Source organism: Nelumbo nucifera, chromosome 6 (assembly GCF_055504915.1).
Source record: "Nelumbo nucifera cultivar China Antique chromosome 6, China Antique-T2T, whole genome shotgun sequence".
Taxonomy (NCBI): domain Eukaryota; kingdom Viridiplantae; phylum Streptophyta; class Magnoliopsida; order Proteales; family Nelumbonaceae; genus Nelumbo; species Nelumbo nucifera.
Genome location: NC_142654.1, coordinates 58,887,040 through 58,900,246, shown reverse-complemented (window position 1 = coordinate 58,900,246; position 13,207 = coordinate 58,887,040). Strand labels below are relative to the sequence as shown.

Sequence of the window (13,207 nt, the reverse complement as noted above, 5' to 3'; positions counted from 1 at the left end):
CTTCTACTATTCATGTTGCTCAACTCATTTTGGATTTGTCTCGGAGTTTCTCTCTTAAGGATCTCGGATTCTACACTATTTTCTTGGAGTATAAGCTCATCGTGACATGACTTGACTGTTTCTTTCTCAGTGGTGTTACATTTTGGATTTCCTACAGAAAACTAATTTGGCAGGCTCTAAACCCTTGACCACACCTATGGCTCCCACATCTAGATTGTCTAAATTTTAGGGAGACCCGCTCCCTAATCCTACTCAGTATCGCACCATTATCGGGGCCCTACAGTATGTTACACTTACATGTCCAGATGTGGCATTTACGGTGAACAAAGCTTGCCAATTCCTTCAGAACCCGACAAATGATCATTGGATGGCAGTGAAACGTATTCTGCGTTATCTCAAAGGCACAATTGAGTATGGACTATTTTTTGCATCTAATTCTCCAAGGTATTCAGTTGCTTTTTCAGATGTTGATTGGGTCGATTGCCTTGATGGCCACCGGTTTACTAGCGGTTATGGTATTTTTCTTGGGTCTCATTTAATCTCCTGGATTGCGAAGAAACAACCCACCATTGCCCGTTCTAGCACTGAAGCCGAATTTCTTTCATTAGCTAACTTCACAACAGAATTGCTATGGCTTCAGTCCCTACTACGGGATTTAGGTGTTCATTAGTCTATTCCGCATATTCTTTACTCTGATAATATTGGTGCCACGTACCTAGTAGCGCATCCGGTGTTTCACACTCATACCAAGCACATCGAAGTGAACTTTCATTTTTTGCGTGATCATAATCTCCGTAAAAATATGGATGTTCGATATATCTCTACTGATGATCAGTTGATCGATATCTTTACCAAACCTCTTGCTCCAGTTCAGTTTGATTTTCTCCGATCCAAGCTTCATGTGCTTCCCACCCCGTTTCGCTTGAGGGAGTGTATTGAGGAAAGCTCTCCAGAAGGTAACTCCATAAGATTAGCAGTTACCAATGGAGGCTCTCTCAATCCAGAATAGCAGCTGCTAATAAAGGATCTTTAGCAGCTACCAATTTTAGATCTCCTCCAGTTACCAATGAAGGCTCTCACACAGATTTGAAAACCACTAAATTAGAAAGAATAATTAATTAGAAATCTTTGTACATAGGCAACTGCCTATTCTATTCTTAGTTTCTTTATTTTATTCTTTGATCTTTGTGTATATATAATGTACCCATTTCAGCCTAGTCGACAGGTCAAGCAATACAACAATTCTTTTATTTTTTATTTTCTCTCTTCTATAATTTTATCTATAGGCACAGAGTATTGGGGTAGGTGCCAGCTCGAAATGATGCCAATTCACTCGCGGACATTGATGCATAGAGTGTGGGTTGTTGCCATTTTGAATGTTTATAGCTCTATAGTGGAAATAAAAAATATGCATTAGGCCTGTCCATACTTCTCCGAAAAGATTGATTGTGCCCAAAGCACAACAACATCCACGTGACAACTTCGACCAGTTGAGACAACCCGAACACAAATGAAGCCTCAATTGCAATGAAACCTACAATAAAATATGATATATAATCATTTTCTTGAGATGAGTGCCATGAAGCATTGCAACGAAACCCAACTCTTCTTCCTCTCTCCGTACATCCTCTCATGTATATTATGCATTTAAATTCATCCTTTTTGAAAAGAGTATAAATACAAATATGTACCACTTCCAAACTAAACCTTAATTACATTTCCACTGCAAATGCTCTTACATTGTTTTTGAGCCCATTGCAATTGTGCATAAATCATGAAGCCCATTGCATTGTTTTGTCAATTCGATGTTTGTATGTTTCAAACAGACATTTTGGTTTTATTGTGGTCTAGAACTTGAAGTTTTTGAGTTCTTGTCTTTATCCCTCTCTTAGTTACAATCTGAAACTGAGAAATTGAGAAAATCATTATAGGGGTTTTATCATTTATGTGGAGATTATTAGAGTGATAGCAACTATTGGGGGGAAAGGCATTTCAATGAAAAGGCGGGACTTGTAGTATCGACTTTTGTTTAAGGATAAATTGCTAAATGCCTAGTTATTTGAATTCGGATCGTTGAAATGGTTGAACTCGATTCGAGCTAGAGACTTGAGCTTGAATTTGGCTTGACTCAAAAAAAGTTCGAGTTTTGCTTGAGCTTGACTCTAAGCCATGCTTCCTATATATAAAAAGTTAAAATTATACATATAAAAATTGTTTTTTATTTCATATATAAAAAACTTAAAAATTATAAAATTATTTATTATTATACATAAAAAATAAAAATAGTATATATGTATTATACATATAATAAAAGTTTTAGCAAAGGAACTTATGTATTGGGCTTAAGCTTAACCGAAGCTTGGTTTAAACCAAGTCAAATTGAGCTTTTGACGAGTCGAGCTTGTGAAAAAACTTGACTTGTTTCCAGCCCTAGTTGCAAGTAGACCCCCTCTCTTAAAATCCTACAACAAGAGGCACAAAAACATCCAAAACACCCATTGAGTATTGTAGTTACTACCGAAGCTGGTATCTATAGAAAAACAATACAAACTTTATAAACATCAAAAAGAAAAAAAGTAAATAGAGAGAAAATTTAAAGTTGCAGCTTTACCTTTGAGCAATTGATATAAATGGTAAATTTGGAAATTTAATCAACTCTAGAAAAGGGAATAGAAGGGTTTGGCCAGTGATTCATATGAAGAGAAAATTTGGAAAATAAACGTTTTGGTCAAAAATAATTGCATGGGTATTTTGGACATTTTCATACCCCCTTTTAGATGATTTTCATAAAGGGGTTAATTTGTAATTATGTCGGAAAGTTTAAGGGAGTTGGTTGCAATTATCAAACTTTATGAGAGGTTTCAACTGACAACCAAAAACTTTAAGGAGGTTTCAGCAATTTATCCTTTATTTAAATGAAGACATATTTTGAAAATTTGAAGAATAATTAAGTTCAAAAAGAATCATTTTATCCAATTTAATGGCAGTACATAATGAAAACGAATTTCCAAAATTTCAGGATATTTTTAATAGGTTTGAAAAATCAAAGGGTACATGAGTATTTCTCGGAAACCGTAATTTTTGTTACAAAATCCTTGGTGATTTAATTGAAATTAAAAAAAAAATAGTGGAAAGGATGAGAGTGGTATTTTAGAAATTAAAACGTTAGAGACGAGATCGGTGGAATCTGCTCCTTACGCAGGGCGCCTTACATCGACTTCACAGGCACATTCCACCATGCATCGATAACATTTTCCCACTTGTTTGTCATTTAAGAGAGATATTCCTAATGTATGGTGACATATACATGTAAAGTCAGTGTGAAGCGCCCTGTGTGAGGAGCAGATCCAGATACCAATAAGTTAGGGACGTTATCGTGGGGATTTCGTCGGCCTTCTTATAACTTTTAGATAATGAGTCATTGAGTTCTGGAAGTGGCGATTCTTTGATAAAAATATAAAAATGAAAATAAAAATGAGGCAGGCAGCGCTTAAAAAGGACGAGAGAATCTCACCTCTTTGCCGTGAGATGCATTGATGACATGTGTTGGAATCCGGCAGGAAGTGGAGAGGTGGGACTTGTGGTGTGGACAGGACGTTTTATTAAGCACGACGGCACGAGGCATTCCTCTTCGGAGCCCTGAAAGGGCGAGAGAAGATAGAGAGAGAGAGAGACCAACTTATATGTCCTATGCCACTCCCATCCAATACATCTATCGTCAATTATTAAAGAAAGAGATGGCCCAAAAGCCCACAACCCCTTTTCTCCTATTTGACATGAATACCCCCTATCAAATTACAAATTCAGCCTCTTGCTGTCATCAGGTTCCCCCCCTTCTTTTTCTCACACGCTTGCCCTCTCACTTTTTATCCATCTCACCTGTGAATTTGTAAATTATTTTTTGAATTTCACTCGAAATTTGCTTATGTATAATTGGGATAATTTAGTTATACCTAACAGATGGTGGATTTCCTTTTTATTTTATTTAGGGTCCGTTTGGTTTGAAGAAGTAAGGGTCTGAAATCAGAATGAAAATTGTTTAATTGGATAGAATTGGAATCTTATTCTCACTTTTGGTGGAATGACATTTTCTCTCCCCCACCCACCCCTTTCTTGGCAATTAATCCCATTCCAGAGCCAAATAGACCGAGAATAGACCATTCTGTTTTCAATTTTGATGGATTTTAATTTTAATTCCGATTATAATCCAAACATTCCCTTAGACATGTGGTTGTTTAATAGAGCAATGTCTCATTTCTAATGACATGAAATTAACTTTCATCAATTACAAAAAAAATGAAGTAGAAGAGATAATGCCCTAGACCTAGAAGGTTGGGATTAGGTTAAAGTTGAAGTCAGTCAATTTGACACTTGAATTTGCTTAATATGAACTCAAAACATACCAAATCCTATGTTGGTAGATTGATAGTAACCCAAAAGGCAAAAGCCAAACAGGGATTAGGGAACCCACTCTAAAATATTGAATTACATTTCGGGTAATACTTTAGGATAGCAAGGGCAGTTTGGGAAGAGTACCATATTTTCTTTTTTCTTTTAAAATCTTTTCATGAAATGCGAAAAGAAAAAAAAATGAAAAAATACTAAACCGGTCTCCGGAACATCAATCTTTGGCGGGTCCTAACATCTTAGTCATTCAAACATGCATAGGAATCCGTGTTTTGCGGCATGTGAAACCCAATGCATGTTGTGAATGGTGTAGATGCTAAGGACCGACCAGAAATGATGGTCCCTGGGACCGGCTTAGCATTACTCGAAGTCGAAGAGAGAAGAATTACAAACCCACTGGATACCTTCAGCTTACCTACTCCGAACTCCGAAGAATCTTTGCGAGCAGAGAATAACAAAATCCCAAAAGCTACAAAAAAATAATAACATATTAATTAATTGGATTATTAAAACGTAAAATATTTATATTCCGCCGAAAGTACGGATGCCGGAGATTCCGACTCAGGTGAGACATATGCCAGCGGTTTACCGACGAGTCGACGAAAACCGCGTCCAGCGAGAGCGAGTGAATCGGATACGCGACGACCCGAAAGTGAGTTTTGTTTGGGTTGTCGAAAACCGGCGTTGCAACCGAATCTTCGTATTTTAATCCTCTATTCTGGGTTTCCAAAACCACCTTTTTTTTTATCCCCGGATTCCGGTTTTTGGGCATCCAATCACTGTGTATAAATCCTTCTCTCTCCAACCCTCTCCATTTCTCGTATAATCTGGCCTCGGTTAGAGAAAAAACGGAGAGATCTGAGTGGGAGAGCGAGAGACACCAAAATGGGTTCGACTTCGCCGGAACTGAGCTTGGATTTTAAGCCGACATATGTCCCCCAGACTATTAGTGGTTTTCTGAGGGAGCTCTCGACAATCGGAGATATTTCCCAGAGGTCGTCGAAGCTTGATGACTACGTTAAGAGGTTAGAAGAAGAAATGAAGAAGATCGAGGCTTTCAAACGCGAACTTCCTCTCTGCATGCTTCTTCTTAACGATGGTCGGTTTATTTTCTTTTGTGACTCTCGTTGTCTTGTTTCGTTTATTTTGGGTTACGGGTTTTTAATTTCAGACGATTTTATATGATTCCTTTCTTGTTTAATTTCTGCTGCAGCTATTGTATCATTGAAGGAGGAAGGAATGCAGTGTACGACATCGAATGTTCGACCTGTGATGGAAGAATTCATTCCGTTAAAGAGAAATTCCGACGAAGATGTAAGAGCGAAAAAGGAAAAAGAGAGCAGAGACAAGAAAAATTGGATGAGTTCTGCGCAATTATGGAGCAGTAGTGGTTATTCTAACCAGGACACCAGTTACGATAGGAATCAAAAATCAGTAGTAGATGGGAAAGAGGTGATAGTGGATTTCTTTTTTATTTAAAATAAACTTTTCTTCGGTGAGTTTGGGAATTTGGTTCAAATGGACATATGTAATCTAATGGCAGGTAACTGAACCAGAGGATCACTCTGTACCTGAGAACCCATTTCAGTCCTGTAAGTATAGGAGCCGGGGAGGAGCATTTATGCCGTTCAAAGGATATACTGGTTTCCCGACAACGCCGTTGAAGGAAGATAAAGAGGTTTTGCCAGTACCCGCACTCTCTCTTTTTACCCCTGGAATTAAAACTCCCAGACATGAACCGAACCCCAGTTGTCTGAATTCGAAGAACAGTCTAGGTAACAGAGCTTTTGCTTCCCCGTCTACTAAACCTCAATCGAATTTACAAACGGCCACGCAGCAACAGCAACAACAAACTTCGAGGAAGCAAAGGAGATGTTGGTCCCCAGAGTTACATCGTCGTTTCGTGAGTGCCCTACAACAGCTCGGAGGATCTCAAGGTTATCATTTAAAACTAAAAATAAGAATTTTATTAACATGAAACCCATGAACAATAACTACTGGAGAATTAATTTGCAGAAAAAAAAAAGATGATTTAAGCAATTATAGATTTCTTCCTTTCTTTTTAACTCTTTCCAAAATAAGAAATTTTAAATTACTTTGGTTAGGAGTTGTAGCCTTGTAGCTATTGAATGAATCAGTGAGAAATGGAAATTAGTGACAGTCATGCTGCATCACATTTTCTTTTTCTTCATTCGAGCTACATCAATTAAAAAAATGTTCTGACAAAAAAAAAAAAAAAAAAAACTAAGAAGAAAAATGTCTGTAGAATGGCTACTTGGCTTTCCTCTTTTCAATTATCTGATTGTCTTTTAAACTTTTGTTGCAGTGGCTACACCGAAGCAGATTCGGGAATTGATGAAGGTCGATGGCCTCACGAACGACGAAGTGAAGAGCCATTTGCAGGTGGGTCTTGAATCTCAATCTCAATATTTTTCTTTTGTTCCTTATTTTATCCTTTTTGGTTTAATTTTCCTTCATGGGGTAATCTTATGTAAATATCCTGTTGTTTCAGAAATACCGGCTTCACACCCGAAGACTTCCTGCCGCCTCATCCCCTGCAAATCAATCAGTTGTTGTTTTGGGAGGACTATGGATGCCCCAAGATCAGTTTGGAGCCTCCTCCAAGCCAAGCAGCGCTTCGCAGTCTGGCTCTCCCCAAGGGCCTCTTCAGTTAGCAGGGACTGCTGGAGGTATCTCCACTACAGGTGGTGACAGCATGGAAGATGATGAGGATAGAAGATCAGAAAGCTACAGTTGGAAAGGCCACCTTCATAAATCAGGCGAAGACGATGTATAGAGACATTCACCATGAATTTTGCAGATAATTACCATTCATGGGGAATTAGATCATGAACAAAACAAATAATACAACATACAGAATTAAGGACCCTCTTTAGAGGGACACAGAGGAGAGAGAGAGAGAGACGGGGGGAGGAGTGACGTAAAGAGAGAGAAAAGAGAGGTTATGAAATTTTGCAGGTTTTACAAACATAGGTTGTAGAAATTTTGTTTTGTTTTCCCTTTTTGTTTTAATTTAGTTTTGTTACAACCACCAAAAAAAATTAATTTTGTTTCTCCTTGTTCCTTTCTCGGTTTTGGTCAGTATGAGGAGGTTCATGTAATACCATTGTGCAGGAAAGAAACAGAAAAAACTTTTCCAAGATCATACAGAGCAGCATTATTTTCCTAGAAAGTTCAGTTCTAGTATGTGGAGATTGATTGGCCAAAAAATTCTGCATGCAGTTGGATAGTTGTGTTTAATGTGTGGAGTTTGTCTGGTCCAGAAAAATCTGCTTTAGCTGGAGTCTTGTTTTGGCCATTTCTAGCATGACCTTGTCCTCAATTCCAATCCTTGGTTGGTCTTGATACATCTTTGTTTTTCTGTTTTCCTCTTGATTGGATGGGAAATGTCATTTTACTTGAAAAATATTCTCTAAATCCACCATTTCATTCTCAGTTTATTGTCTAAGGATACACCAGTTTTTGGATTATGCAATTGCTTTTCTTCTGATGTTTTTTCCCATAATTTCCCAGAATCCTTTTTGTTTTCCATTAAAGGATAGATGAAGTTAAGGTAGTTTATTATCATCTAGAAGCCAAAAGCAATAAGCATTTATGCTTTCTTGGCTCTTTGAAGGTTGATGGATCTATTTGTTTGTGCAAGTGAGAAGACATTCTCTCCATCTGTGAGTTACTTTGAAGTTTCTAAAATGAACCCTGGTAACAAAGCTAGAACAAAACCTACCATGCATCCGCTATTTACAGGAGAACAAGAATAATGCCAGAGCCTCTTTTCTCATGTTGGGGATGTTTATATTCCTACTCAATATGCCTGTTTATTATGAAGAAGACTTGGATCTAATCCAATTGAAGTCAAATAACAGCTTGGTTGGAATCACCAGAGAACCAACTTTCTAGTTGCTTCTTGCAAGTTGACAGCAGCCGTGACCATTCACTTGCCAACCACCTTTGCATCTACATAATACAAATGCTCTCTATCTCCTTTCTAGCAGATGAACTTTAGACCCAATATTGCATCTATTTTTCCTGACATTGTCACATGGAGCCAATATTCCTGGCAGAATCTTCAGGCATTTTGGGAGATGTCCCTTCTCAGTGCTGATGCCAAGTTCAAGACATTCAACATCTCCGGTAAACTCATCACATGCTTGATGAATCCAGATGATTACTTAATCTCTCCCCACAACTGCAGCTTCTCCTTCATCAGCAATCAATAAAGAAACTAATGGATCCAACTCTAACAAAAAAACACTTGATCTCAGGCTCTGAATTTCCTGATCCAAACAACAAATCCTTCTACTTCTGGGAGCATTTTGCTTTTCAGATGCTGCAAGGATTTTGAAAAAGAATGTTCATGACCATCAGTTTCTTTTCCATGGTGTAGAGTCTAGCAACCATCAAACAAGTGAAGCTTTATCATGCCATACCATTGCTACATGTTTTCATAAGGCCTTCTTCCAACTAATAAACTTAAATAATTCTGAACCTACAACTATCTTAAGAAAAACAACACAATCTATAAATTATTAAAGAGTTGCAGTGCCTGTATCACTACCACTTACAGACAATCCTGAGGCATATGCCCATGTACATATAATATGGGGTTTTAGAGATGGACAGAACAGTCGCTTTCATGTAAAAGAAAATGGGCTAAAGTTGAATCTCTTGGACAAGATATTGTGAGCCCACACAAATGGTCCCATTCTAGAAACAAACTGTTATACTGAATATTTGAATGAAAATGATGGGTTCTTAGGATCCCAAAATTTTTTTAAAAAATACTACTACTACTATTACAAATAATAATAATTCATGTGCATCTGCAGTACAATCAGTAGCAGTAGTGGTGGTAGCTGGCACATGATGGTTTATTTACAGGACACAAGAAATGCTTTCTTGGCCACAAAGAACAAATACACCCATAAAGATTCCATCCATCAGTGCTGAAGTTGATTCATATATAATATTTATCCAACTATTTACAATGGCGAGACAAGGATTTGATCATTAATTGGGTTGTTTTCACTTTTCAGTTAAACCCCACCCTAATTTAGTAATCAATCTGCAGACTGCAGCAAATAATTGTTGTACAACTAGAACATAACAGACCCCAATTAAACAATTATCATTGTGGATTGTGGAACAACAGGAGATTTGGGTTCTTGTAGATCAACTATGAAGTTTCTCTCCTTGAAATATAAGTAGATATTGAGATCCCAGTGAATTGGGATGGGTTACTGGGAAACCACAAGAACATTCAGACGAATTTGAATAACATGGCTTCTGGGTTTTTCATCCAGAGCTGGACTAGCACTGGCACTTAGCTAGATCACCAAGTGAGAGTGGTCCCGGATTCTGGTTTTAGTGGTGGCCATGCATGATGGGAACTGGATGCAAACATTTGATGGGGCCCAACCCAATTAGGAGACAAAGAAGACCAAGAATGGGATCAACTAAACCACTTGATTAACTTAATTCATTTTGGGCTTTTGCAGAAAACCCCATCAATGTTAGAAAGAAAGAAATAAATAAGATTGACAATGTAACAGATCAGCCCATCACGCTGCTCTTTTCCCCATCTCTTTGGTAATCTTCTGTGAAAGGGCCCACTTTCATGTGATAACAGACCAGAATTTGTGTTGAGAGACTGAATTTTGGGGTCTTGGTACTTGTACAATATGTCCCTTCTGAGCTTTCCCTTGGATTCTTTTTCCTCTATTTTCCAAGTAAATTTCTTCCACTTGTTTATATAAACAAGAGCCCGTGTATTAAAAATAATGAATACATAGTGCTTCCATATTTTGTGGTTGCAGGTCAGCTGGTGGCATTTTTTATTGGTCAAATCATACACAGGAGAGAGAAAGAGAAGGTCTTCTGAAGGTCTCCCCTTTTACCTTCACATTATTTTTTCTACTTCTTCACTTCTTTTTCTTAGGTGGGAGGAGGAGGTTTGTCGGTCACATTTGTTTGTCAAACAGGAACCCTAAAGCATGAAATAGTTCGGATAACTCATTTTCACTCCCATCTATTTGTACCAGTGCAAATGAAATGACATTGCGCTGCAAACAAGCATAATTTAACTACGGGTCAATCTGAAGATTCTGAACCCAAAGTGCAATATACCCTTTTATCATCTACTAGGCAAGATTACATATCCTGTTAGGAGATCAAATCTCCTTCCCACAAGGGGCCGCCCCACAACGCACCACAGCACATTCCCGTCATGTATTGGGAACATCTCCCGATGATGTTATCATCGATTCTGGTACTATCATCAAGAGATGTTAAAAATACATGGTGGGGATGTACTGTGAGGTGTTGTGGGGCGGAGATGTGAACTCTCCTGTTAGGGGTGAGATGGGGTATGTTTGGTTATGCTGTTACCCCTCCCCACAAACAATCCAGCTTGGGTCGAGCCACAGACAGGACTCTCCAATGAAATGTTGCTTTTTATGAATTCCATGGAACAGTAACAATGCTGAGGATGAATTCGGATTTACATTTGCAGAGCATTCCTCACACCAACAGCACAGTATTTGTGATTGTACGTCATTTATAAAATACTCTCAAATTGTTATAATTCAATTTTTAAAATACCCCTAAAGTCTCATAATTCTATTTGTAAAATATCCACAAATTATATTTTTTAGATGGTTGTCTCAGAATGAGGAAAAATTGGAGATTCCCCATCTTTGATGGAGAATGGGTGGCTTACCCCAAACCCGCCCTACCACGGTAATCAAAACGGGGATGAAGTAGAATATCTTAACTTACAAAAGCGAGAAACAATGAAGGATGTCCCATTCCATGCATTGCACAGGCCCTGCTAGTATTTATATATTGTGATTCATGGGAAGAAGTTTCCAAAGCAAAACCGGATTTGCTGAGGACATAGTTTATATCAACTAATGTGTCACAAGGAGAGCGCTAATGAATAGCACAAGCTGTTGAATCTAGAGAGTCAAAGTTCTATGTATAGTTTAAAATCAAATTAGGTCCTCACAACCCCCCTTGTAGCCGTATAATTCTCTTTTGGATTTTTGAGTTGTCATTAGGTAATCAGGGGGTGGCAATTTAATGGGCTAGGCCAAGAATATAAGGGTTCTGGCCCAGGCCCGTTTTGGGCTGTAAAATTCCCATGAAAACTGCTTTGCAACCTGGGTCGGGCCTGGGTCATACATCAAGCAACTAACAAGCATGCCGGGTGAAATAATTGCAATGATAACGATGATAATGTTGATGGTGATGATATGATGAATTTACACAATGAACAACTAAGCCACATGCTAGTCTTACACGGTGCATGATCTTACATTATACGGCTATATAATATAAATGTACGTAGTTCTTGTATATGTTTGGCATCGATGCTGTATTGTATATGTGTGGGTTGGAAGTACCGTTTTCTGAGAAAATGGTGTATTTTTTTTTGTTTGAAAACGTTGTTGCTAGATAGGATGTTTCCTGGGGCAATAGTAATACCTTCTCTTTGGTACCAGTGCTCCATATCTGTTTTCAACACTGGTACCCATTATAGGAAGTCCACGTCACTGCCACATCATGTCCTCGTTGGCAGCAACGAACTCCAAATTGAGAAAATGTTGAATTCGGTGTTACTCCAGACCACGCCTTCTCAATTTCCAAAGCGTGATTTGAAGCACCGTTTTTATGGAAAAACGGTTCCAAACATGTTACCGTTTTTCTAGAGCATTGATTTTTCCAACGTGGCACTGATGTGTCACCATTTTCTGGAGCAACGGCATCGATGCCAAACACCGCCCTTGTATGCTTGTAGTATTAAATTTATAATGCATGCAATCTTTAGTCCTTGGGATTATTAATATTTATTTAATTTAGATTGTGAAACTTTTTATCAATATGGATTAGTTTCACTCAATAGGCTGTTTTGGCTGCACATGAACTGAGGTCTGTTTGGTTTGCAGTTGGAATCAGAATTGGAATGGTCTATTCCACCTGTTTGGTTCAGATGAGAATTGGAATCAGAATTAGAATTAAAATTAACTGAAATGGATTCTCATTCCCAAGGCAGAGGGGGGAAATGCTATTCCATCAGGAATGAGAATGAGATTCCAACTCTGCCCAATCCAACGATTGGAAATTCGATTCCAAACCCCTATTCCCGCGAACCAAATGGAGCCTAAAAGTATTAAGAGTACCAATTGAGGAAATATATGGGTGTCCTGAATTTTGGACTTACATGACTAGGTATTTATAATCTGTCATTGGAAATCAGAAGGGATGTCTTTTCCTACAAAGACAACTGTTTTTTTTTTTTGAAAAATAGTTGTTTTTCATGGCCATTTTACATAAAACCAAGTACAAGAAAAATATCAATTTCTGTGAAAATCAAATTGTTTTCCTTGATTTGCATGAAACCAAATGGACCAACAAACCATTTGATTGGATGATTTACTTGTTCAATCATTTGTCATGTTCAATTCATTTCAAATTACATTCTTTTTTTCCTTAAAACTTGAATTAAAAAAATAAATAAAATAAGGGGAGAGAGAGAGAATGCAAAATTAGGGGGCACCCCTTCCCTTTTCCTCCTCGTTAGAAAATGATTTCCAATAAGAAATTTAATCATACTCCTTATTCTATCCTAAGGTAGGGGTGATTATTTTCAGCCCAGTTGAGTCCTAGAAAGTTTGGGCTTAGGCCTGGGCCAATTACTTTAAGCCTAACCTGTCACATATTTATGTGTCATTTTATATTACATTTAATATCGAATATTGTATATAATTATTATAATATGATA

The 13,207-nt window shown here is 37.8% G+C and overlaps 1 protein-coding gene across 1 annotated transcript; it reads left to right on the top strand.

The window, feature by feature from the left end:
- Nucleotides 1-5,199: 5,199 nt before the first annotated feature.
- On the top strand, nt 5,200-7,568 carry LOC104601936 (Homeodomain-like superfamily protein). Its single transcript, XM_010265445.3, has 5 exons — nt 5,200-5,506; nt 5,621-5,859; nt 5,951-6,344; nt 6,734-6,810; nt 6,920-7,568. Exons 1-5 carry the CDS (start codon nt 5,293-5,295, stop codon nt 7,202-7,204), a joined length of 1,209 nt encoding a protein of 402 aa, XP_010263747.1. The 5' UTR covers nt 5,200-5,292; the 3' UTR covers nt 7,205-7,568.
- Nucleotides 7,569-13,207: the final 5,639 nt, after the last annotated feature.

Excerpts from the sequence above, each read along its gene's own strand:
- LOC104601936 (XM_010265445.3), top strand. The coding sequence starts at position 5,293 with ATGGGTTCGACTTCGCCGGAACTGAGCTTGGATTTTAAGCCGACATAT. Across the intron at positions 5,860-5,950 it reads CAGTAGTAGATGGGAAAGAG|GTAACTGAACCAGAGGATCA; the intron begins GTGATAGTGGAT and ends ATCTAATGGCAG. Across the intron at positions 6,811-6,919 it reads AAGTGAAGAGCCATTTGCAG|AAATACCGGCTTCACACCCG; the intron begins GTGGGTCTTGAA and ends CTGTTGTTTCAG.